Source organism: Phacochoerus africanus, chromosome 11 (genome assembly GCF_016906955.1).
Source record: "Phacochoerus africanus isolate WHEZ1 chromosome 11, ROS_Pafr_v1, whole genome shotgun sequence".
Classification (NCBI taxonomy): domain Eukaryota; kingdom Metazoa; phylum Chordata; class Mammalia; order Artiodactyla; family Suidae; genus Phacochoerus; species Phacochoerus africanus.
In genome coordinates, this window is record NC_062554.1 from 67521520 (window position 1) to 67548785 (window position 27266).

Below are 27266 nucleotides of genomic sequence, written 5' to 3' on the forward strand. Positions count from 1 at the left end.
ATGCTTTTGGAGGTCTTAGTGTTCCTGCTACCCATATTCTCTGGTAGGAGCCTGAATAGGGTATGCTCATCAAGGGCGAAATAGATCAGGTCAGGAGGCAAGCGGACGTGCACCGAGGGCGGGGGGAGCTTTACTTATGGCTTGGGTTGGATTGAGGGGCTGGGTCCAACTGGTATCAATGGAGTTGGGGTAGACGATTTGGCCAGAGATTACCCCAGCCGTGCTTTGCAGGGATCAAAGGGAACAGGGACTCACGTAGTGCCCAAGGAGAAGCCTTAAGAGGTGATGGGCACTGAGTGGTGCCAGGTGGCGGGACCAAGGATCAAGCTGGGTCACTACATGCAGGATGTTTCTGGGACTGAGCCGTGTCAGGGGCTGGAGCGCTTATCCGGTGCTAGAGGTGATGGCTTGCTGTTGAATGCCAGGTACCTTGGAACGTTGCTAGTCTGATGCCCTGTGGGTGGGGAGGGTTTGCATGTGTTGCGGAGTGATACCTTGCCAGTGAGGTATTTATGTCTCCCTGGGCTGTGCTGGGCTGGGGAAGCCTCTTCACAAGGTGTTCCCTTGTGTGTACTTTATAGGAGTAATCTGTCCAGTGGTGCTGAGGGTATTGCAAGGAAGCTACTATTTGCTTCCTGTGGGGCTGGGAAGCTTATGCTGTGCATGTAGCTAGTCAAATGAGAGAGGGCTGTGGGTGGGACTCCAGCTACAAAACCCCACCCTCCCAGTCCCCCAGTGACAATCAAGGCTGTGACTCAGGATTCAGGATGGGGCAGAAGAACCCAACCTCCCTGTATCTCATGCAGTGATGCCAGTGATATTGACAGCAGCAAGGCACCAGTGACCACAAAGGGATAAGAAGCAATAATGTGGCCACCGAGCAATACCTCTGACAGAGGCAGTGAAGGATGAAAAGTGTCCACTTGCTGATATCATCAGAGAGCTCAGATAAGAAAAACTGGAGACTTGCCCTATAGCATAAACTATTGGAAAGCAAAAGAAAGGCCTCTTGTGTCTAAAATGTTGAATCTTTAGAATTAAATAGGTATTCACTACTTCAGAGGCATTGGCAGAGGAACCATGAAGTGCCATCAAGCACCGTGAAGAACCACAGAAAGAAAATGACAACTCCTACAAAGCAAACCTAAAGTCACAGAATATTGTGATCTCTACTCCATATTGGGCTCCCCAGTTCAGGGTCCTGCCCAGGCAAGATGAGCCCGTAGAGCATTTGGTTTGAAGGCTAGTGGTGCTTATTCTGGGAGAACCAGGAGGCTCTAGGAAATAGACTCCAGTCTTTAAGGGCACACACAAAATCTGACATGCTCTAGGACCCAGGGCAGAAGCAGTAATTTGAAAGGAGCCTGGGTCAGACCCACTGGCTGATCCTGGAGAGCTTTATGAAGAGAGAGGAAGCAGTGAGGATACAGATGCTGGCAACCACCAATTTGGGGAGCTTATCCCACCACAAGGACACTGGTGCTGTCAGGTACCATTTTGGAATCATACCCCTTTCTTATTAGTGCTGGGACCTGCCCACCAGCAAGCTGACACAGCCTCCCAGACACATTGGGCCTCTCAGCCAGCTATGTCAGGAATTGAACCCTCCCATCAACCAACCAACACCAGCTGTGAGATTCATCTGGACCATGGCCCCACCACCAGCAGGCTAACGCTAGCTCTAGGGCCCCTGGTCCCATGGCCTGCCGCCCTGAGAGTGGGTTCCATGGTCCTACCCCTCCAGGGCTGAACATCTGGGCACATTGTGGCCTGGACCCACCTACCAGTGGGCTGGAACCAAGACTGGGATTCCCCTGGTCATGTAGCCAGTCATGCCAGGACCCAGACTCACACACTAGTGGCCGGCAGCCTCAACACAAAGCAGAACCTGGCAAACAACTGGACAAGGGGCTAGACAGTCCTACAAGCATGAATGCAGTAGTTAGCCCACCACAAAACTGGTACCTACACAGCCCATATAAAAAACACACCTAGAGAATATAGGGCTATTGACCAGGGGGTGGCATGCTGCTTTACCCCATAGGATATCTTCTACTTAAGACCAAGATCAGAAAACATGTCAACCAAATATATAGAAATAAAAGACACAAATTGGGCAAAGTGAGGCAATAGAAGAATACATGCCCCCCCCCCCAAAAAAAGGATAAATTCCCAGAAGAAGAATTAAGTGGAAACAACAAATCTACTTGATAACATGTTTGAGTTAATTATCAAAAAGGTGCTCAAAAATTTAGGAGAAGGTATAGCACAGGGAACTACATCTAGTCACTTGTGAAGGAACATGATGGAGGATAATATGAGATAAAAAATGTATATATATTTCTGCACATACATATGTGTATGTTTATGTATAACTGGGTCACTTTGCTGTACAGCAGGAATAAACAACATTAGAAATCAATTATAATAAATAGGAATCTTAAAAAATTGGGGAAAAGATGGATAAACAGAGCAAGAACGTTTTAACAAAGAGTTAGAAAATATGAAGACTCAAACAGAGACGAAGAATACAGTAACTGGGATAAAGATTGCAGTAGAAGGAAACAATAGTTGATTCTATGATGCAGTGGAATTGCTCAGCAAACTGGAAGACGGAAATCATGCATGCTGATCAGAAAAAAAAAAAAAAGAATAGGAAAAAATTAGGACAGTGTAAGAGACCTGAGGGACAACATAAATGGTACTAACATTTGCGTCATAGTAGCCTCAGAAGGACAGCCAGAGAGAGATGGAAGTGAGCAGATTTGAAAATTTGCATAACCTTGGAAAGGAAACAGACATCAAGATCCAGGAAGCAGAGTCCTAAACAAGATCAATCCAAGAAGACCACAACAAGACATATTGTTCTTAAAGTGGCAAAAATTAAAAAATAAAGAGAAGAGTAAATGCAGAAAAGGAAAAGCAAGGAAACTACCATAAGGATATCAGCTGACGTTTTAGCAGAAACTCTGCAGGCCAGAAGGGATTAGCAAGATATAGCTAAAGTGATGGCAGAAAAAACCCTACAGCCAAGGAGAGTCTCTCTGGCAAAGCTATTATTCATATTTGAAGGAGCGATCCAAAGTTTTACAGACAAGCAAAAGCAAAGTTCGGCATCGTAAAATCAGCTTTACAGTAAATGTGAAAGGGAGGACTGTAAGCAGAAAACACAGTCATAGAGAATAGTTTGGTTTTCAGAGAGGTGGGGGATAGGAGAGGAAAGAAATAGGTGAGGGAGTTTAAGAGGTATAAAGTTTCAAGTACAAAAGAAATGAGTCACAAGTATGAAATACACCCTGTTAGGAATGGAGTCAATTTATGTAATATCTGTACAGTGACAAATTGTAACTACACTTTTCAGGGCGATCATTTGAAATGTTAATTTCTGTTACACTCCCTATTTTTTCGTTTGTTTGTTGTTTGCTTTTTTGTTTGTTTTTTGGGTTTTTTTTTGTCTTTTTGCCTTTTCTAAGGCCGCTCCCACGGCACATGGAGGTTCGCAGGCTAGGGGTCTGATCGGACCTGTAGCCGCCGGCCTATGCCAGAGCCACAGCAACTCGGGATTCAAGCCGAGTCTGTGACCTACACCACAGCTCACGGCAACGCCAGGATCCTTAACCCACTGAGCAAGGCCAGGGATGGAACCTACAACCTCATGGTTCCCAGTTGGATTTGTTAACCACTGCGCCACGACGAGAATCCTGTTACACTCCATGTTGAGTGACAGAAGTTAACATAGGGTTATGGGTCAATTATACTTTAAAAATCTCATAGTTAAAAGAGATCAGACTTGTTATCAGAGATGGAGGGGATGGGGAGGGGAGATTGGATGAAGGCAGACAAAAGGTATAAGCTTCCAGTTATAAGATAAATGAATACTAGGAATGTAATGCCCAACATGATTAATTAACAATCTGTTAATTCCAAGTGAAGCTCGGTGTGGAGTCAATTGAACACATAGATTCGGCCTCCCAGCTAGATATCCATGATGGCAAGAAGGATTTGGGAGGCAGCTCTTATCAGTGGTATTGACATCATGAGAATATATATTCTCACCCATGGGGATTTGCAGAATGAAATAAGGAGAGTTCCTAAAACATGAGGGACCTCACCTTATCCAATCAGGCAGAGAAAAAAGAGCAGCCAGAGGACAGGCTGAAAACCATGGACGTTTGCTACCTGGAAGGCAAGAAGTGAGAGCTTCTCAGGGAGCAGGGAGTAAAGAGAGAATGATCAATAGCTCTATGTTATAGACAGGGTAAATACAATTACTGTTGGAGAGACTGTTAGGATGAATTTAGCTAGGAGAAGGCTACTTAATGATTCTGAAAGTCATTTAAGAGGCCTATAAATGAGTGGGGTTTGAGAAATAATATTGATAGGGTATATGTTAAAGCCTGCGTTTTGAAAAAGTAAATTTTTAAATAGTTTGTGTCAACAGTGAGAAAAGTGGCTGGATGGTAAGGTTTCACTGAGCTTCCATTCTGGGTCAGAGACCATGATTTTCTGAAAGTGCCACCTGGACAAGATGAGGGTGTGTACTTGTGGCAGAGACATTTTTTATTTATTAATTTTTAAATTTAATAAATGTTTTTATATTTATAGTTGTACGACCATCATCACAACCTAATTTTACATTTCCACACCAAACACAGCCCATCCCTCCCCCTCAACCTGTCTCCTTTATTAACCATAAGTTTTTCAAAGTCTGTGAGTTAGTTTCTCTTCTGCAAATAACTTGATTGGATCCTTTACTTAGATTCCACAAGTGATAGCATACGATGTTTGTGTCTCACTGTCTAACTTCACCTTGCAGGTAATTTCTAGGTCCACCTATGTTGCTGCAAAGTCCATTATTTCATTCTTTTTTATGGCTCAGTAAAATTCCATTGTATATATGGACAACATCTTCTTTATCCACTCCTCTGTCAATGGACATTTAGGTTTCTTTCATGTCTTGGCTATTGCACATTTTCGAGTCATGGTTTCTGTCTGGATAGATACCTGGAAGTGAGATTGCTGGGTCAAATGGTAATTCTATTTTTAGTTTTTTGCGGAATCTCCATATTGTTTTCCACAGTGATTCCACCAATTTACGTTCCTACCAACAGTGTAAGAAGGTTCCCTTTTCTCCACACCCACTGTAGCACTTATTGTTTGTAGACTTTTTGATAATGGCCATTCTGGCTGGTGTAAAGTGTTTCCTCATAGTAGTTTTGATTTGCATTTCTCTAATAATTAGTGATGTTGAACATCTTTTCATGTGTTTTTTTGCCATCTGTATTTCTTCTTTGGAGAATTGTTTGTTTAGATCTTCTGCCCATTTTTTTTTATGGGGTTCTTTTTTTGGTTTTGAACTGCAGGAGGTTTTTATATATTTTAGAGATGAATCCCTTTTCAGTCATTTCATTTGCAAATATTTTCTCCCATTCTGTGGCCTGTCTTTTCACTTTTTTAGTGTTTCGTTTGCTGTGCAAAAAGTTTTAAGTTTAATTAGGCTCTATTTGTTTATTTTTGTTTTTATTGTCATTGCACTAGGAGGTGGATCAGAGAAGATATTGCTGTGGTTTATATCAGAGAATGTTCAGTGTTCTGTCTTTTCATTTTGTATAGATTTTTAGTGTGTTCTCCTTTTTGCAGACAATAGCTTTGTAGCATCTCTCGCTCCTGATGTCTGCCCCACCTTGAGGCTGAAGCTGGTATAGGGGCTTCCTGCAGGCTCCATGATGGGATGGACTTGTGCCTGTAGGTAGAGCTGATTCTTATCCCTCTGGTGGATGAGGCTTTGTCTAGGGGAGTGATTAGAAGTGGCTATCTCCCTAAGGCTTGCCCCTACCCATCACCTGTTTGCTGATGGGTAGGGCTGTGTTCCCAACCAGTTTGTTGTTTACCCTGGGGCTTCTTATCCCTGATGGGTGGGGCAAAATTTTTCCAAAATGGCCACCTCTAGAGGAGTTCACACTGATGGTTATTCCTGAGACTTTTATGTCCAATGTCCTTCCTCCACAACAAGCCACGGTCACGCCCCGTTTTCTCAGGATATCCTCCAAGAACCGCAGGCAGGTCAGACCCAGATTCCTATGAAGTCTCTTCTTTTCCCTGGGACCCAGTGCACAAGAAAGACTACATGTGCCTTTCAAGGGTAGAGTCTCCTTTTCCCCCAGTCCTATGGAGCTCCTTGGTACAAGCCCCACTGGCTCTAAATGCCAAATGCTCCAGGGGCTCCCCCTCCCAATGCCAGATCCCCAGGTGTGGGAACCTGACTTGTGGCTCAAAACTCTCACTCCCATGGGTGAGCCTTTGTGATATAATTACCTTCCAGTCTCTGGGATCCCTACCTGGTGGGTATGGGATTGCTTATATCACATAACCACCCTTCTTGATGTGGCTGCCTCTTTGTCTTTGGAGTAGGATATATTTTTTGACAGTTTCCAGTCTATTTTGTTGAAGGTTGTTTAGCAATTGGTTGTAATTTTGTTGTTTGTATGAGAGAAGGTGAGCTCCAGCCCTTCTACTCTGCCATCTTAATCCCGTCTCTCTAGAGAGTTATTTTTAATGTTTGCAAGCAGGTAGAGCGGGCCTGTGCAATTTTTGCAAGTGTATAGAGAGTGAAAAATTCTCTTTATTCATAGTAGAGCACTATATCACATTGTTGAAACTCATGTGTAACGTTGGGGACTTTTCTGAATTCAGCCCGTCATATTATGTAACGGTATCTATTGTTAAAGTCTAACATGGCAGCCTAATAATAATTGTGTTGTAAACTATCTAGAAAAAAAGTTTTAGTCAAGATACCATTTTTCAGAAGCCAGGGATATTTAATATGAAAATCCTCACAGAAAAAAATTCTATATTCTGAGCAAAAGAAGAAATGTCATTATAAAACTGTACAGTATTGGACTCAATCATTACCGTGTATAAAGCTTGTAATCAACTGGTTGCCAAAGCAAACATTCTAAACTGCACATTGCTGTAAATACGTCTTTCATGATGCATGCTAGTAGAAAGAAGTACTTCAAGTTAGGTGAATGGATTAAACCATCCAACTGACTTTTTCCATACACAGCCCCATGGTATATGAGAGTCATGTTAGGAATTCTCTCTTCCGTTTATGCTTTCAAGATAGTTACAGAAATTGAATGCATAAACAAAGCACAGTTGTGTAATTTAATTACTGGCATGCTGTTACTTGATATCTTTCTTGATGCTTCCAGAATAATTTAGAATGATATGTGTTTTTATATTTCTAAAATGGAATTATATAACATTTCTAGCCGAATTTTGTTTGTACTGTAAAATGTCTGGCTCATATTTCATGTTATTTATAAAATTCAACTCTATGATAATCTTTTGTTAACAATGGTTTTAATAACTTTTGTTTGTTTTTTGCTTTTGTTTTGTTTGGGACAGCTGATTGAGGAGCATTCATGTATCAAGATCAGCACAGTGGAAATGTTGACATTTGTTAATGTTGAAACAATTTCAGGGCATGATATGAAATGTTAGACAGTGTATGAGAGTGGAGTTTAGAAAATTTAGAATATGGATAACAGCTCACTTGTTTTAGAGTTCTCTGTTGCTCTCTGTTGGTCTCAATCTAAAAAACCAAGATCCAGGGAGTAAGAAAGAAAAGTTTCCTCAGGGATTAAAATTGGTCTCTTTTCTCCTTAGGTCTTTAACCTTATAAGAGAGGCCTCTGCTGTCTTTTAGCCCAGTAGGACTTTACTTGATGTGTGTCCATCATATTAGTTCACATAATGTTCTAACAGATTTATAAGATTTTCAAGTACACAGATAATTAAAAGGAAGAAGACTTACTGAAGGAAAAATGACATTATTCGAGGAAAGATCACACTCTGCCTCCCCTCCCCCCAAAACACCAGAAGTAAAAAATTCTAGAAGCATAGCAATATAGCAACTTTACTGTCAGATACACTGGATAAACAACCCAAACTGGCACTTCAGGAAACTTCTAAGGAAATTCATGATCCATTAATCAGTGAAGGAAAGATATCTTATCTTCACAGAAATGTCCCAGAAACCAACTTTTTATATAATGTTATTCAAACTACTAAAGTTTGATATTTAAAGGATGTTGATGTACTTATAATATGCTCAATTCACTACTTGGAAACAGATGAAAAGGAGTCTAACTTTAAAACACTTTAGTCCATATTTATTTTGCTCTCTGAAATCCACAATGCTTATTTGATATTTACCTCTTACCATAGCATTTCTTGAGCACCCAGTGTGTACAGAGTGCAACAGAAAAAGAATATATGGAATCCCTGACCTCTGGGACCTTGCCTTCTGAAAGGAAACTGACGTGGCAAGTGTTTGAAACTATAGGAGAGTAATCTAAGCAGAGTGCTATATGTTATAGAAGATTTCTTAGAAGATAGGTGTGTTTTGAAATCAGTTTAGACAGGAGTAGGAAAGGATACACACTTATAAATATATTTTGAAACAAAAAGCATTGATGTAATCACTTTAAGTTACTATTGAATGCAAGTTCACCTTATCCCCCAACAAACCAAAAGCTAATAGGTTGTTATTTAAAGTAAGAACGGCACATTCTTCCCCCCTATTACTACCATTTGGTAAAAATATCAGACAGCCATTTAAAATCTGGCCAAGAACCTTCTTATTTGTTCTGTACTACTACCTGATGCCAGGCCACAGTCCCAGGCTGATGACAGAGATGAAGTGTTTTATTTTCATGTTTTTATTCTCTTATACCTAGAAGCCTGTGATGATCCACCAAGATTTGAAAGTATGAGGTTCCAGGGTGCCCTACAACTCACTTATAGACCTGGGGACCATGCACAATATGAATGTCGCCTAGGTTTCCATCCCATGGTTCCTGCCCTCCCCACCACTGCTGTTTGTCAGGATAATAACACATGGTCACCTCTCCAGGAGGCTTGTAGAAGTAAGTAAACCAAAAAAAAGGTTTTATTGCTCTGAAGATTTTCACATTTTAGTATGCATATTCCACTACTGCAATGATGAGTTTCCTCATGTGACTATAGGTTTTAGATGACAATGCATTTTTTCACGCCTTGAAAAATCCCCAAAGAATCTTTTTCTGGGCAGTTGGATGTCTGGGTAAACATGAATCATGTTTGGCCAAATAATAAAGAAAGAAAATTATAACTAAATAATAAAGGTCTCATGAATGCAAATAAGCCATGTAGAATTTTGCATTTGATTTAAATCTATTTTGAAATTGTCATGAAACAGCAAATTTAAATATTTTCCTTTAGGAAAATCGTGTCCTAATCTAGGAGATCCTGTAAATGGCCTTGTTAACTACATCAATGGAAGTAGACTGTTTGGTTCACATGCTCAGTATGAGTGTAATGAGGGGTAAGTAAGATGCTCCTTAGATGAACTATGGTTAGATGTTATACATTCCATTTTTGCTTTGGTATTTTTCTTCAGCATTCCTATAAAATTGATTTTATTTTTTTTTATATGTTCAAGTTGTATTTGTACCCAAACAACTTTTGTGCTTCTTATGAAGACTGACAAGATGTGTAATTGAAAAGAAATTTAAATTGAAGGAAAGCAGAACTATATAATACTTACTCTGTGATAATAAGTGTATTATAAGCATTAAAGATGTAGTCATGGAGTTCCTGTCATGGTGCAGTGGTTAACAAATCCGACTAGGAACCATGAGGTTGCAGGTTCGCTCCCTGCCCTTGCTCAGTGGGTTAAGGATCCGGCGTTGCCGTGAGCTGTGGTGTAGATCGCAGATGTGGCTTGGATCCCACGTTGCTGTGGCTCTGGCATAGGCCGGCGGCTGCAGCTCCAATTGGCCCCCTAGCCTGGGAACTTCCATATGCCGCAGGAGCAGCCCAAGAAATAGCAAAAAGACAAAAAAAAAATGTAGTCATCATGGTAATTTTATTCTTGACAATAAAGCACAGCCTATTTAAATAAAATCTCCAATTTTCATAATTGAAGTAGGGGCTTATGGAAGTAGAAGATAGACGTGCCAACCAAAGATATTCTTACATTGAGAAAATCTGTCATTTTACCAACCTAAATTGATCTGCTTAGCCCAGACCATAATGTTGATCATAATTTCTTAGTTGGAAAGCCTTATTTTTGAGACTGTAATAGAGGAGCAAAGCATCTCAAAAAGAGGTACTGAGCATTTAGTAAAAACTTTTGTTCTACATCTACACTTCTTTAATTGTGTCTATTGGAGATACTGCACATTTATTTTAAAATATAAATTCAGGAGTTCCCGTCATGGCTCAGTGGTTAATGAATCCGACTAGGAACCATGAGGTTGAGGGTTCGATCCCTGGCCTTGCTCAGTGGATTAAGGATCCAGCGTTGCCGTGAGCTGTGGTGTAGGTCGCAGAGATCTCGGATCTGGCGTGGCTGTGGCTGTGGCGTAGGCTGGCAGCTATAGCTCCGATTTGACCTCTAGCCTGGGAACCTCCATATGTTGCGGTCATGGCCCTAAAAAGCAAAAATAAATTGGAGTGTGGCTTGGTGTGGCTCTTTTTGGGTTCACTGTGTCTTGGATTCTCTATGCTTCCTGGACCTGGATGTCTATTTCCTTTCCCAAATTAGCGAAATTTTCAGCCATTTGTTCTTAAAGTAAGTTTTCTCCTCCCTTTTCTTTCCCTTCTCCCTCTGGGGGCTATAACATGCAAATTATTTAGTATGCTTGATATTGTCCCTGAAGTTTCTTAAGTGGTCTTTGCTTTTTCAAATCAGCTTGATTAATTTTACTACTCTGTCTTCCAGTTGCTGATCCATTATTCTGTATCATCTACAATACCTTGTAGTATTTCAGTTTATTTTATTCTTCATCTCTTTTTAGGTCTTTTTATGTTTTCTAACTCTTCATTAAACTTCTTACTGTGTTCTTTCATTCTCTTCTGATTTTGTTGAACTTTCCTATCATCATTACCTGAACATTTTATAAGGTAGATAGGTTGCTTATCTCCACTTCACTTAGCTCTTCTTCTGGGTTTCTTCCTTCATTTGGAAAATATTCCACAGTTACTTCATTTTACCTATTTCTTTGCATTTATTTCTATATACTAGGTAGTTTAGTTATGTTTCTCAATTTTGGAGATGTGGCCTTATATAGGAAACATCCTACATGGCCATCAGCATACTCCACCGTGCTCACTATATCTATATGCTCTAGTGTTGTTCCCTAGGTGGGCTGCATGGGCTCTTTTGTTGTGGCAGAGTCACCTCCTGGGGAATACTGATAGGCAATGCTGGCTCCACGCTGGTTGGCTGCCAGGCCATGACTCATGGAAACTGCTGGCCCACTAGTGGGTGGGGCTTGGTCTTAGTGCAGGGAGTCTTAGGGCTTATTTCTGTACCGGGTCCTAAGCTGTCTGGCTACTCAACCCAGTACTCAGCCCAAAATGCCTGCCACCAGCCTTTGTTTCCCCAAGAGGAGTACCAGTTGCCTCCTTCTTCTTCAGGAAGCTCTCCAAGCTCAGAAATTGTGTCTGACCCAGGCACTTTCAAACTACTGCCTCTTGCCTGGATTTCAGAGTGTATAATGTTTTGCATTTATCAATGTAAGTATTTTTAGTTTGAAATTTCCCAATCGGACCCACTTTTGCTGCATTCCATAAGTTTTAGTATATTTTCGTTTTCATTCATGTCAATGTATTTCTAAGTGCCCCTGTGATTTCTTCTCTGATAAATTGGTTGTTTAAAAGCATATTTTTAAATGTTCACAATATTAAGGATTTAACAATTTTTCTTTTGATTTTGATTTTTAAGTTTGTCCTTTTGTGGTCAAAGAAAATACTTTGTATATCTATCTTTTAAAATATCTTGATTAATTAGTATTGCTTTTTGGCCTAACATAATAAATTGCTATCAATTATGTTTTTGTTATGTAATTATGTTATGAATAACAAGAATTTGTATTCTTCATCTGTGACATAACATATGGTCTAATTTAGAAAATGTCTCATGTGCACTTGAAAAGATTGTATATTTTTGTTGGGTAGAATGTTCTCTATATTTCTATAAGATCTAGCTCATATTGTCTTGTTGACTTCCTCTGCTTCTTTACTTATCTTCCATCTAGTTACTCAATCAAGTATTATGAGTGGGTTTTAGAGTCTTCAAATATTATCATAGAAATGTCTATTATGTAGAAATGTTTATTTTTCCTTCAGTTCTGTCATTTTTGCTTCATATATTCTGATGTCCTTTCATTAGATGCATCAGTGTTTATAATTGTTATGTCTTCTCCCAATACTTAACCGTTTTTAATAGAAAATGTTCTTCATTGTCTCTTATAAACTTTTAGTTTAGGCTATTTTGTCCGAAATAATGTATCCATTCCTGCACTCTCTTTTTTTCTTTTTTGTTTTTTAGGGTTGCATGGAAGTTCCCAGGCTATGGGAAGAATCAGAACTGCAGCTTCTGGCCTACACCACAACCAAAGCAATGCAGGATCTGAGTTGCATCTGTGACCTACACCGGAGCTCACGTTAATGCCAGTTTCTCAACCCACTGAGTGAGGCCAGGGATCAAACCTGCATCCTCTTGGATACTAGTTGGATTCTTGTCCACTGAGCCACAGTGGGAACTTCTGCTGTCTTTTGGTTACTATTAGGAGGAAATATTTTTTCTATCCTTTCACTTTCAACCCACTTGTGTTTGTGGATGTCATATGAGTCTCTTGTAGATAGCATATAGCTGCATCATGTGTTTATATGCCAATCTCTGTCTTTCAATCAGCTTGTTAATTCCATTTATATTTAATAAAATTCTGACATTTCTGTCATTGTTCTATATGTCTTCTGTATGCCTTATAGTTTTTTCCATTTCCTGAATTACTCTTTTCTTTTGTGTTCAGTTGATTTTTATAGTGAAATGTATAAATTCATATGTAATTTTCTTTTCTGTATATTTGATAGCTTTTTTTTTTTTTTTTTTTGGCCATGCCTGCAGTATGCAGAGGTTCCCTGGCCAGGGATTGAACCCATGGCAAAACAGTGACAACACTGGATCCTTAACCCTAGGCCACCAGGGAACTCCTATAGCTATTTTTTGTGGTTATCATGGGGATTACATTTAATATCCAATAGTTATAAAACTCCAAATTGGTTATATACCAACTTAACTAAAAAAACGTAGTTAAAAAAAAAATTTTACAGCAATGCTAGCTTTTATAATTGCCCATACATTTACCTTTAGTAAAAACTATTTTTCCACACAGATTAGTGTTACTATCCTTTTATTTTACCCTCCCAGAATCCCTTGAGTATTTCTTGCAGTTGTGGCCCAGGGGTTACAAACTCCCTTGGTTTTTATTTCTGGGAAAGTGCTAATTTCTCCCTTACTTTTGCAGCAGCATTTTGTTAGGTAGAGGATTTTTGTTTGGGAGGGTTTTTTTTCTTTTAGCACATTGAGTATATATGCCCACCATTTTGGGGGCTCTGCATTTCTAATGAGAAATCTCATAATCTTATTTAGGATCCCCTATGTGTGATGATTCTTTCTCTCTTGGAGCTTTCATTAGTCTTTGTTATTGTCTTTTGAGGTTTGTGTTTTAGTGTGGGTCTCTTTGAGTTTATCTTACTTAGAGTTTGTTGAGCTTTTGATATATTTACATTCATGTCTTTCATCAAATCTGGGACATTTTCAGTCATTTTTTTTTTCAATAATGGCTCTGCTCATTTCTATTTTCTCCTTCTGTAAGCCCCATAGTGTATATGTTGGCCTACTTGTTGGTGTCCCATAGGTCCCTTGGGCTCCATTCACTTTTATTCAATATTTTTTCTTTCTGTTCCTCAGAGTCAATTATCTCCAGTGATCTATATTCAATTTCTCTGATTCTTTCTTCTTTATGCTCAAATATGCCTTTAATTCTTCCAGTGAATTTTTATCTATTATTGTTCTTTCCAACTCCAGAGTTTCCTTTATGTTCTTTTCTAGGTTTTCTGTTTCCTATTTGATATTTCCATGTTTTGCACACATTGTCTCCTTTACTTTATAGATTTTGTCCTGTAGTTAGGCCTCTTTAATGCATGACTTTTCTTTTATTTCAATTTTTTTGAGGCCCTAGGTCCATGGGGATTAGGCAGGAGGCCTCCCTGCCAAAAAAGGAGGACTAAGTAGAGAGATATTATTTGACTTTCTTTTGGAGGCATGGGTTTCTGGCCATATTTCTTCTTGGGGCAGTTGGCAGCCTGGAGGTGCAAGTGAGCTTAACATTTGTGGCAGATCATTCTTTATCAATGTATTTTGGGGCAAGTTTGTAGAGGGCAGGCTCGAGGATACCACCCTAGAGGCAAAGCACTAAGTTCAGGATGGATTCCTTCTTGCTTGATACTGTAGTCTGGAGGGTATGACCATCCTCCACCTATTTACCTGCAAAAATTCATGCTGTCGATGAAGCAACTGTCTTCCTTCTCATGGATTTTGGCTTTGATGTTCTCAGTGGTGATACTGGGCTTTACCCTGAGAGTGATGCTCTTGGTTGCAGGGTCTTTGTAAAGATCTACATCTCCATGCTTGCCACATTCCCCCTCACTGAAGTAAAATCCAGCAGCAGAACCAGCATTCATCAATTTACCACTGAGACCCTTTGCAAGACAGTTATTTTAAAGTCTTCATTTACTAGATCTATCATCAGTTCTCTTTCAAGGAAAATTTCTGTTGATTTATTTTTTCCTTTGAATGGCCCATTCTTCCCTATTTCTTTGCGTGCCTTATGACTTTTTAATTTAATTTAACCTTTGAATTTAATCTAAAAATTGGATTTTCCCCTTTCCCTAGAACTGGGTCTTTTCAGTTATATATATATATATTTTAATTGTATGGTGTCTCTGTGCTAAAGGTAAGCCTGATGTATAAACTGAAATTTGTCTAAGGTCTTTCCTGAGCCTTTTTCTTGGCATGTACAGGCCCGATTTGTGATTTGTCCTTCATATATAGTTGGTTTTTAATGTCCTAGCATTTTATGTATGGCTCCTGAAAGGGGAAAAAAATGAAGATAAAGGCAAATGTCACTGGATATTTAAGTCCCCTGAAAGTTATTTCAGACAGTGTGGAAGGGACTTTTACAAACTGGAGTGTGTATGTGACAACAATGGCTGCTCACATCTTTGTCTGATTCTTTGTAACCAGAAGCATCAGTCAGTGATAAGAACACAGATCCTCATATTTGGCGGACAGGGTCCTTTTTGCCCACCCTGACTCCCACAGGCTAAATATAAGCTGCTCCAGGAACACATGCACAGTCCCTGCTACACTGCTATCGTTGGAGTTAGGTAGCTGCCACTGTGCTAAGAGCTGAAATTGATCAAACTAAGTCAATTTACCTGTTCAATTCTTCACCTGGAAATCACAAATCATCCACAGAAGCCAGAGTTCCAAAATAGCAACATCAGGCAGGTTCTACCAGTGCAACTGTTGTCAAGGTGGGAAGGCAGATTCCTGATGACTCTTAAATTGCCATCATCCCAGAAACACACATTATAATCGAATCAATGAGTGGGCCTTGGGGGAAAAGTGAGCTGGAAGCAGGTACAGTATTTTTTAAATGTTATCAATTACAAATAATGGAACAGTCTAGGAATATTTATATCAAGAGAGCCTGGTGGGCATTTTGAGGGATACCAAAAATTTAAGACATACACTCTCCTGAAAGAAGTTATAGACTTCTTGAGAAATAAAATGTATAAAGAGAAGCATCAAAGCAAGTTAGTAAAAGAGAAGGTGAAGTATCGAATAGATAGAATGCCTAGCAATCATGACAGTAAGAGTCCAGAAGGAGGAGTTTTACTGTGAATTTAAATCATCAGGGAGGATTTCATCATGTAGGAGTGTTCCTGAGCTGCTCCTAGGAAGATACAGGCACACCTTGGAAACAGTGCAGGTGTGGTTCCAGACCACTGCAATAAACCACAGAAATGAATTTTTTACATGTGTTTAAACTCTGTTTACACCATACTGTAGTCTGATAAGTGTGGAGTAGAAGTATCTCTAAAAAATGTACATAATTTTAAAATACTATATTGTCAAAAAACACTGACATAATCTGAGCCATCATCTTATAACATTAAATTAACATTAACATTCATCTTATAACATTAAATATCACTGGTCACAGATCACCATAACAAATACAATAATAGTAATAAAGTTTTAAATATGTGAGATTTACCAAAATGTGACAAGAGACATGAAGTGAGTGAACACAATTGGAAAAATGACTTGCTCCTGACAGGGTTGTTACACACCTTTACTACATTAAAAACTCAATAAGGTAAGAGCAATAAAAAAAAGGTAAACCTGTATTCTAATCTAAAGGATATTAATAAGAGCTCAGAATTACCTCGTACTCACTGTGTGCCAGAAGCTAACTCATCCAATCCTCAAAACATGACAGAATAATTTAGACCTTTTGCTTGTAGGTCAGTGTGTGTTCACATGCAGAAACTCTTTTTTGATGAAGTTTCAGATTTAGTTAGCACTTTCATTATATTTTCCTTAAGAAACTTCTCCCTCAATTTACTGTAGTGCAGAAAAACAACCATATAAAATTGTTTTCATGACTATGTCCATCTTGTAGCTGCTAAAAAACATAGTACTTTTCTTTTCTCATTTAGTTTTTACCTAATTGGAGCAAATATTCTACATTGTGAAATTTCTGGAAGTGGTGTGGCCTGGAGTGATCTTCCCCCAATATGTGAAAGTAAGTTTGTTCTGTTTTTAGAAGTTAGAGCAATAGTTCTCAAACTTTTGGCCTCAGGGCTCTGTTGTGCCTTTAAATTAACATAGACACCCAAGAGCTTTTCTTTATCTGAGTTATTTCTATTGATATTTATTATATTGGAATTAAAACTCAAAAAATTTTTTAAATAATTATTACTTCATTATTAAGAAGAAAAAGCCTAACACATGTTAATGTATGCAACATATTTTTAATCAAAAATCAAAAATTTCCAAAATAAGTAGTGAGAATAGTGGCATTGTTTTCCAGTTTCAAAAATTTCTTTAGGAGTTCCCGTTGTGGCTTAGTGGTTAACGAATCTGACTAGGAACAATGAGGTTGAGGGTTCAATCCCTGGCCTTGCTCAGTGGGTTAAGGATCTGGCATTGCCATGAGCTGTGGTGTAGGTCTCAGAGGAGGCTTGGATCCCATGTTGCTATGCCTCTGGCGTAGGCCGCCATATACATCTCAGATTAGACCCCTAGCCTGGGAACCTCCATATGTCGCGGGTGCGGCCCTAGAAAAGACCAAAAAAAAAAAAAAATTCTTTAGTATCCGGAAGACATCTGTATTTAGCCTGTTGCAAAAGTCACAAAATTTGTAGTCTCTACAATAGTTCACAGGATGCTTGTAGACGTAAAATTGAAAAATGTCAGTAATATTCAGCATTAATGTGAATAAGCAATTTAGTGCATAGATATAGTTATGAATCATAAAGCATTTCTCAACTACACTGAGCTATCTTTTTACTCACAAGACTATTTTAGCATTTAATTGTCAGCATCTTTTATGATGATAGGAATGAAATTTATCTTGGCTGGGCAGATAAATATATGTATTTTATATCTTATGGAAGTATTTATGAAAACAAGTTTTATTCTAAAAGTTATTTTCTATATCAATGGCTTGAATTTTGGATGATACATTTTCACATACAGACTTTTCTAAATGGCTAGTGGATTCACAACCAGTTTATAGAAATCATATATTAATGGATTTTTGAAGGCAGTTCATAGGACTTTGCTATCTGAATCTATTTCCTTAACCTCATATCCTTTATCTCCCTTTTTAAGGGATTTTGTGTGGAACACCTGCAAATATAACAAATGGACATTTCACTGTTTACAAGGAACAATATGAATATAATGAATTAGTAACTTATAGATGTGATCCTTCAGATGAACCAGATGAATATTCACTTATTGGAGATCCCCTGCTTCTTTGTGTGGGACATGACAGATGGAGCAGTGACCCTCCTGAGTGTAAAGGTAATAATACTTTCATTTATTTCCTTCTTCATTTGCAAATACTCTGGAAACACTTCATAAATTGTTTTACCTTCAAATAAACAAGAGCCGTATATGCTTGCTCCTTCTGCTACACTGACTTCTAATTTAACATCAGTTAAATCAAATTAAAAATAGTTCTAGTTGTAGTGTTCCCACTCATCACTCCACATGCCCTTGGAATTCCAATTTATACATTTTGAAGTACTGTGTATAAGCATGGGTTAGGATTTTTTGCTTGAAAGCATCAGAAAACTCAATACTCACTGGCTCAAAAATTAAGAAAGGTTTATCTTGTATTATAAGAACTCTGAGAGTTCTGGCTATAAGAAATGGTAAACTGTAAAAGATTAACTCCTCTCATTGATAATTGCTTAACTCTGGACAAAACTTATTTAAACAACAATGTTTAATGACTACAGAGTAACCAAAGCAGCAAAGAACCAGCTCTTAGTTTCATAGTTCTTTTCTACTGTTTTTTAGTCTCAATTTCATTTACTTCCACTCTGTTCATTATTATTTTCTTCCTGCTACAAACTTTGGATTTTGTTTGTTCTTTTTTTTTTCCAGTTTCTATAGGTGTAAGTTTAGATAATTTACTTGAGGTTTTGCTTATTCTTGAGGTAGGCATGAATTGCTATAAGCTTCCCTCTTAGAACTGCTTTTTTGTGTACCTCATATGTTTTAGAGAGCAGTGTTTCCATTTTCATTTTTCTTAAGATGCTTTTTATTTTCTTTTTTATTCCTTCATTGACCCATTGATAGTTAAGTAGTATGTTGTTTAGTCCCATGTGTTGCATTTTTCCCCAGTTTTCTTCTTATAGTTGATTTGTAGTTTCATACCATTGTAATCTGAAGAGATACTTCATCATAGATTCAAATGTAAAACCTAAATAAGACTTTAATAGAAGACATAGAAAATACTTGTGAGTTAGCAAAGATCTCTTCAAAAACATTAAAAACATTACCCTTAAAATAAAAAAATAATAATAAGCTACACTTCTTAAAAACTCAAACACATTGTTTTAAGAAAGAAGAAAGAACCATAGAGTGGGAGAAAATATTTGCAAAGAATATTTCTGCATGGACTTAAAGCTACAATATATAAATAATTCAAAACACAATAAGAAAACAACCCAGTTTATTTAAAAAATGGGCAACATATTTGAATAGAATTATTTCACCAAAGAAGATATGTGGATGCCAAAAAAGTACATGAAAAGTTGCTCACTACCTAATACCAATGGTACACAATGCAGTACCACTAAACACCTATTAAAATTAAAAAGAAAAACTGACAATACCATCCTTTGGTGAGGATATGGAGTATTTTGAACTCTGATATGTTGCTGGTAAGAGTATAAAATGGTGTGACCATTTTAGATCACAGTTGGGCAATTTCTTATAAAGTTAAGCATACACTTAAGGTATAGTTCAGCAATCCAAGTAAAATAAAAATATTTACACATAGAAACCTGCATGAGAATATTCATAGCATTCTTAGTCATAATCAGCCCACTGGAAACAACTCACATGTCCTCTAAATGATGACTGGTGAAAAACCTTGGTACACCCATGCAATATAATAATAATGCAGAATAAAAATAAATGAATTTTTAATCCATGCAACACTATAGGGATAGGAAACAGATCAGTGGCTGACTGGTAGGGGAAGGTAGTTGAGAGGTAGATACGGTTGATTACAAAATGGCATGAGGAAATATTGGGGGGAGGATTATGGAAATATTCAATGTCTTTATTGTAGTGGTTATACATGATTATTTGTATGTGTTAAACATCACACAGCTGTACACTTAAAAATGCTTTACTGTATATAAATTTTATCTAGCAAACCTAACAAAGAAAATTGTTAATGCAATTAACAGCAGTTTAGCACAACAGAGAAAGGATCAGTGAACCAGAAGTCAGGACAATACAAACCCAGCCTGAGTTGAAAAGAAATATTAAGAAGAGAGAGAGACACTTTTACACCTGTAGAAGAGTAACAGCCAGCAAACATGCAAGTAAAAGGAGTTTTAGAAAGAAAAGAGAGTATAGACAATTATTTGAATTTGATCCAAAACACAACTCCACAAGTCCAGGAAATACAGTAACCCTAGCAGATGAGCAAATTTTTTAAATTAAGCAAGAAATGCCCACTAAACTAAAAGCATCATAGTGAATTTACTAAAAATAAGATAAAAAGGAAAAAGCAGCCAGTGGGAGGGAAAAATAACATTGCATTCTCTCTTCCTCACCCCAAAGTAGGAATGACAGCTGACTTCTCTTAAGGAACTGTGGAGACTAGAAGACAATAATTTCTGCTAATGTGCTAAAAGAAAAATAAAGCACTTACCTAGAATTCCCAGTCAGGGAGAAATCTTTCGAAACTTAAAGTCATAAATAAGAACTGTTTCAGATTAAAAAAAAAAGAAAGCCAAAGAATGTCATTAGCTGACCTGAACCACAGGAATTGATAAATTCTGTCTGAAGAGAAATGATACCTGATGGAAATTCCAATCCACAGGAAGGGAGGAAGAATACTCTTCTGGTTTAAAAGGCTGTATGTTTAATCTGGCCCTCATTGAAGTTCATATTTAATCTCATAAAATGTTCTCTTGAACTCACTGTTCAGCCCGGTATTTTTTGTTTTGTTGTGTTTTGCTTTTCCAAATTCTGCAAAGCCCATTAATGGATGCTGAAGCCAATCTAGAGGTAATGACCTATATTTTGCTTCTGAGGAAGTAGAGTGGAAGAGGAAATACCAGAGCACACTGGTTAAGTATTGACTCTTAACATTATTTCAGGTCTGTGTGTTTATATGCCGGTTTACAACATAAAATGTGTTTCTTGCTCTCTGGGATGCAGTCCAAAAGGTTTATAAACACTGCCCAAACTGCACTGGCCTTTGTTTTTCTTGAACAAACCAGTTCCTGTGTGTTCTTTCCACCTGAGAACTTTCTTTTCCATATGTTTTCATGCTAGCTACTTTTCAACTTTTAATTTTCAGCTCAATATTACCTTCTCAGAAAAAGTCTTTTCTACCTTTTTAAAAGAGCAGGGGACTGTAAGTGGTGTCAGCATGACCTTAAAAAAAGTCCTCGAGCTAAAGAGCACCAAAAGTTGCTTTTGAACTAACCCTGATGGAGAGGAGGTAGGATGGAATGGGTGTTTGGGGTTACTACATGCAAACTATTACATTTAGAATGGGTAAGCAATGAGATCCTGCTACATAGCACAGGGAACTGTATCCAATCTCTTGTGAGAGAAGATAATGGAAGATAACATTAGAAAAAGAATGTGTGTGTGTATATTCAGTTGTACAACAAATTGACACAACATTGTAAGTCAACTATAATTTATAAAAAAAAAGAGCTTACCCTGAATTTGTATCTGGATGTCGGCTATGGTAGTCACATCTCTCTCAAAATGGGAAAAAAAAATATAAGAAAGCAAACTATAATGAGTTTATTTGAGGTAGCAAAACATTTTTAGATTTCTCTAAATCTGTTTGCCGGGATTCAAATGCACCAAAAAAGTCTTTTTTTTCCAAATGTCTTGCCTTTCATTCTTTGCCTTTTTTTTTTTTTTTCTCTCACTGAAAATTACTACTTTGCACTAGATTTTTGATCCTGTGTGAAAGCAGCCTTCCATTAATTCTGGAATTTTTCCCTCTTCAGTGGTCAAATGTAACTATCCAGTTATCCGAAATGGAGCAATGATATCAGGATATAGAATTAAATATTACTACAAAGCAGAAGTTGTGTTCGAATGTAACGAGGGTTTTACCCTTCTTGGCAACAACACAATTGTCTGTGGTGCAAACAGTACTTGGGAGCCTGAAATACCATCCTGTATTGAAGGTATGAAGGGTGTCCTTTTCTTTTCTTTTTTTTTTTTTAATTTGTTCCTTTGACATAAGATATCAATAACACAAAATAATTGAAAAGAAGCAATTTTAGTATTTATATGTCTTCTACTCATTTCCATATCAGATGAATGACTTCTAATTCACAAAATCTGCTATTTTGATTTTTCTTTTTATAGAATATTAGCATGTTATATAGATCACAAAGTTGTATAAATTTCTCTTGTTCAGCATTTTTAATATAAAATGGATGGCAAACATTTCTCAGAGTAAATTAAAGGATGCAAATTCTTACCTAAATAAGTAAGAAAAGCATAATTCATATAATTAAATGGAAAGCAACAAACCTCAAGTATTTGAACAAGTTTCTATTTTTTTGTTGTTTTCCAGGGTCTTCTGCCACTACGACGCTTTCAACGTCCAGTGTCTCAGGTTTCATAAAGTCCTGCTTAAATTTTGCAATACCCTTTAAATTCCTTGAAATTTTTTCAAAATTCTCCAAGTGTCTCATGATTTACATTTTTTTACTAATGACAGGAGGAAGAACACATTTGCAGCCATTTCAGTTACTATACTTAGTGATTCTAAAATTATTTAACATAGTCCGCATATAAAAAACAAGTGTGTAAACTTGGGCAAGTTATCTAAACTTAGAACATTTTTACTTACTCGTATAAGGATTTAATGCCTTCATCACTGGGTGATATTAAAGTTACAATGGGATGCATTCAAAGCACTGAACACAGTACCTGGCATCTAGAAAGCCTTAAAGGGAGCTCATCTAATTAATAGCTTCACTTGAATCAATATTAGTGTAAAGGAAGGTCCATGGCTTCTGTTTTTTACATGTATGTTTTCTGTGTCATCAACATTGCTATTTTATTCATTTTTAAAGTGATCTGTTGACACCTTTACAGGGTATCTTTCGGGTCCAGGACTATGTTTCATTTTCCTGACAAGAGCCAGTTTGGTTCTTTTTATACAGTACAGTTTTAACTGGGAAATTTCTGCTGTCTCCAGAACAAGACCGAAATTTTACTTCCCCCACCACCCCCATCCCCACCACCTCATGCAATTGTTACTTTTCTCCTTACTGGGCATTTTTATTTGGCAACAGAAAGTAAACTTCATAGCACCTGAAAGGCAGGAAAAGTCTTCACTTACTGACAAGTAATGGGTCATTTCTGGCAGGGACTACTGATCAGCTGCTCTGTTAAAGACCTGAGAGACTATTTTGATGTGTGGAAGGAGTTATCCTCCTGATTTCAGGGCTGCTCTCTCTAGCTTCTCTTTGGCTGAGGAAGAAGCAAGAGACAAGAGGAAGAGTGGGAAGAGCTTTATCCTGGGCAGATGGCGCTCGAGGTCCTGGTGTAGCTCTTCTCACACAAGTGACATCATTTCTGTGGGTTCTGGTTTCCCATTGTTTAAGGATACCAACAAATGTCAATTACTGGCTTCTAATTTATTCCCTACTCTCTTAATATTTTAAAAGATTGAGGGGACTTATTCATGTTAACAAGGTATTTAGAACACCTTTTTATAATTAAACCTGGTGCCCAGTAGCCTCTTCGAGTACCTTGAGTGCTGTGAAGTTTTGTGGGGAAAGAAATGGTTTTTTAGTGGATGATCTATAAAGATTGCATATGAAAGTTACACTCATTGACCCACCTGTGCTTATCCACGTGGTCCTAGTGGAAATATGTACTGTGTGTTTATGTGTTTATTGACATGCTCTTCTGAAAGGGTTGACCATTAGCATTTCATAAGGATTTAAAAACTGTGATACATGTGATTTCATGTTTGAGAGAAGTGATGAATTGACTGTGAGGACAAGTTTATAAAGATAAACTACATGGATCTTGTAAAAATATCAAAAACCAAAATTCCTCATGAATCTGTCAGTCGTTTTTCATCATCAATTTGAGAAAGACTATGAAAAGGATCATTAGAGACATATAATGATGATAAGGTCGATCTGATTATATGAATATGAAAAAATGTGAGCAAAAAAGTAAGTGGAAAAAAAAGGATACCAATTATGATAGTATGTGCATAGTATTCCTTTAAAGATTCATGCATTTATTCTGAACACATTATTTTTATTATTTATTATTTGTTATCCTCTAGGATTTCCATTATATCACATAAAGCCATTATGAACATTCACATGCATACATTCTTATACTTGTGTGAATATATATTTAGGGTAACTTTCAAGAAGTAGAACAGCAAAGTTTGGAAATATATGTATTTTTCATTTTGAGAAATAAACATTTTTTAAATAAAAAATCATAGCTAGTTCTATAATTTTGTATTGATGATACGAGTGAATTGAATTAAATTTATTTTTCCAGGTCCTCCGTCTACTCTTGGAACTACAACTTCAGTGGCAGATTATCCAGGTTCATACCTCTTTATGCTGTGTACATTGCTTAGAACTTAATAAGATGATGGATGAGAAATGATATCATATGCTACTTCACACTTCTTTAATTATCAATGAAGTGGAGATTTTTTTGGTCTACATCAATTATATTTACTTTTGTCCTTTGTTCATTTTTTCTGTGTGGTTTCTAAAATATTTTCTTGTTGACTTTTCAAAATTTGTTGTATATTAAAGCACTTTTAACATGAAGTAGAATTTCCCTCACCTTATTTTTACTGGTCAGTTTTCTTTTAAGTTATTATACTACTGGATATAGACTGCTTTTTATAACTTGTAATTATATAAGTGGTATACTTAGATAAATTTGTAAAATTTCAAACGTTACAAAAGCATACACCATAAAAGGTGATTCTCCATCTCTTTCTCTGGTCTATTACTGAACTTAACCTTTTAATAGTTTAGAGTGTCTTTCTATCTTTTTCTAAACATCAACATCCTTCCATGTGTAGGTATAGATATTTTGGCATTTTCTTTTTCTTTTTTTTCTTAACCAAAAATAGCATCTTGCTGTTCATTTTTTTCTCAAGTTTGCATATTTCCACTGAATGTCTTGAATTGGAAGTGAGGTTAGATTTAGTTCCCCCCCCCTTTTTTTTTTTTTTTGCATTTTAGGGCTGCACTCTCAGTATATGGAGAGTCCTAGGCTAGGGGTTGAATCAGAGCTGTAGCTGCCGGCCTATGCCACAGCAACTCTGGGTCCAAGCCACCATCTGCGACCTACACCACAGCTCACGGCAACACTGGATCCTTAACCCACTGAGCAAGGCCAGGGATCAAACCCTCATGGTTCCTAGTCAGATTCATTTCCACTGCGCCACAGCAGGAACTCCTAGTCCCATCTTTTTTTAATGATGACTCTAATATATACCATATTTCATTGAAATATTCTCCTATCATTGGTCACTTACATGAACAGAAGGTTTACATTCATAGGTAGTTGGATGTGTTGATCTTTTCCCTAATAGCTGTTAGTGGTATCTTTCTTTTAAAAGCTTCAGGTTTTCCCTATGCTGAAGTTATATAAAATTTCAACCATGTGATTGCTTGGTTGCATTAAGTCATGGATTCATCTCATATGTGGAATGAGATTGGGTCCCTCTCCATTCCACCTCCATTCTTTCCATGGCAAAGTAGCACCCTTTTTTGAATACGTTGTCTTCTCTCTAGCTGTTTTGAAGATTCAATTTTTATTGCACATTAAATTCACAGGTGTTCTAGTCCTCTTTCTGTTCCCTTGAATACTGTCCATTCGTGTGCCAGTACAAATTTGATCTTTTACTGCAATACTATATATGTTTTACTATCTGGTAGAACACTTCCTTTTCATAAATCCTGGGACGAGGGGGTAGGATCAGATCATGGCACTAATAAACTAGAGGGAATTTTCCAAAATTGCACTTGCCAGCACCAGAGTCCTGTGGTATGAACTCCTAAAAAATGGCTACTGCCAGCATCTGTGTCCTGAGCATGAGTCCCACTTGTCTCTAGCCTCTCCAAGAGGCTCTCCAAGATCAGCAGGACGGTCTGACCCAGGTGCTTTTGAAATTACTGCTTCTGCCCTGCGTCTCAAGATCATGTGGTCTTTTGTGTGTGCCCTTTAAGAGAGGAGGCTTTATTTCCTACAGCCCCCTGGATCTCCCCCAAATAAGCCCCACTAGCCTCAAAGCCAAAGTTCTGGGAGGACAAGTTTATAAAGATAAATTACAAGGACATTATACACATATCAAAAATCAAAATTCCTAGGGAGTCTTATCAACCACTTTTTATCATCAGTTTGAGTAAGACTGTGCAGAGGATCATTAGTGACATATAATGGTGAGAAAGTAGATCTGATTGTGTGAATATGAAAAGCTGTGGGCAAAACAGCAAGTGGGAAAAAAAGGATATCAATTATGTAATATGATACTATGTGGGTAGTATTTTTTTTTAAAGATTCATGTGTTTATTCCGAACACATGTTTTTATGAGTTATTATTTGCTAACTTCTGGGATTTCCATTATATAGTACAAAACTACTATGAACATTCTTATGTATACATTCTTATGCGTTTGTGTAAATAAGTATTTAGATTAATTTTCTTTTTTCTTTTGCTTTTTAGGGCCACACCTACAGCATATGGAGGTTCCCAGGCTAGGGGTTGAATTGGAGCCACAGCCACTGGCCTATGCCACAGTCACAGCCATGCCGGATCCGAGCTGCCTCTGCAAACTATACCACAGCTCACGACAATGCCAGATCCTTAGTCCACTGAGTGAGACCAGAGATCAAACCTTCAACCTCATGGTTACTAGTCGGATTCATTTCCACTGAGTCACAACAGGAACTCCAAAAGTAGAACAGCAAAGTTTGGAAAGCATGTGCATTTTCATTTTGAGAAATAAATCATTTTGTAAAAAAACAAAATTAATTAATTCTATAATTAATTAATTAATTCTATAATTTTGTATTGATGAAGCTAATGAATTGAATCAAATTTATTTTTCCAGGTTCTCACTCTACTCATCGAACTACAACCCCAATGCCAAATCATCCAGGTTCATTGCCTCTTTATCCTACTTAATTTTTTAGAACTTAATAATATGATGGGTAAGAAATGATATAATGTACTAATTTGCATTTCTTTAATTATCAATGAAGCTGAATATTTTTGATCTACGTTGATTATATTATTTTTGTCCTTTGTTCACTTTTCGATGAACAAATATTTTCTCGACGACTTATCAGAATTTATTGTCTTTAGCACTTCTAACACGAAGTAGAATTTTCTTCTGGGTTATAATTTGCCTTATTTTCCTAGTCAGTTTTCTTTTAAGATTATTATACTATTGGATATAGACTGCTTTTCATAACTTTTAACCAGATAAGTGGTATACTAATATAAATTTGTAAAATTTTGAACATTACAAAAGCATACACAGTAAAAGTTGGCACTCCAT

The 27266-nt window shown here is 37.4% G+C and overlaps 1 protein-coding gene across 1 annotated transcript; it reads left to right on the forward strand.

Moving 5' to 3' along the window:
• On the forward strand, positions 1-24326 carry LOC125112153 (membrane cofactor protein-like). Its single transcript, XM_047754389.1, has 7 exons — positions 1-43; positions 8744-8932; positions 9267-9369; positions 16626-16711; positions 17803-17997; positions 21696-21878; positions 24238-24326. The coding sequence occupies exons 1-7, from the start codon at positions 1-3 to the stop codon at positions 24324-24326; spliced, it is 888 nt and encodes a 295-aa protein (XP_047610345.1).
• The last annotated feature ends 2940 nt before the right edge of the window (positions 24327-27266 follow it).

Excerpts from the sequence above, each read along its gene's own strand:
- LOC125112153 (XM_047754389.1), top strand. The coding sequence starts at position 1 with ATGCTTTTGGAGGTCTTAGTGTTCCTGCTACCCATATTCTCTG. Across the intron at positions 8,933-9,266 it reads TCTCCAGGAGGCTTGTAGAA|GAAAATCGTGTCCTAATCTA; the intron begins GTAAGTAAACCA and ends ATTTTCCTTTAG. Across the intron at positions 21,879-24,237 it reads AATACCATCCTGTATTGAAG|GTCCTCCGTCTACTCTTGGA; the intron begins GTATGAAGGGTG and ends TTATTTTTCCAG.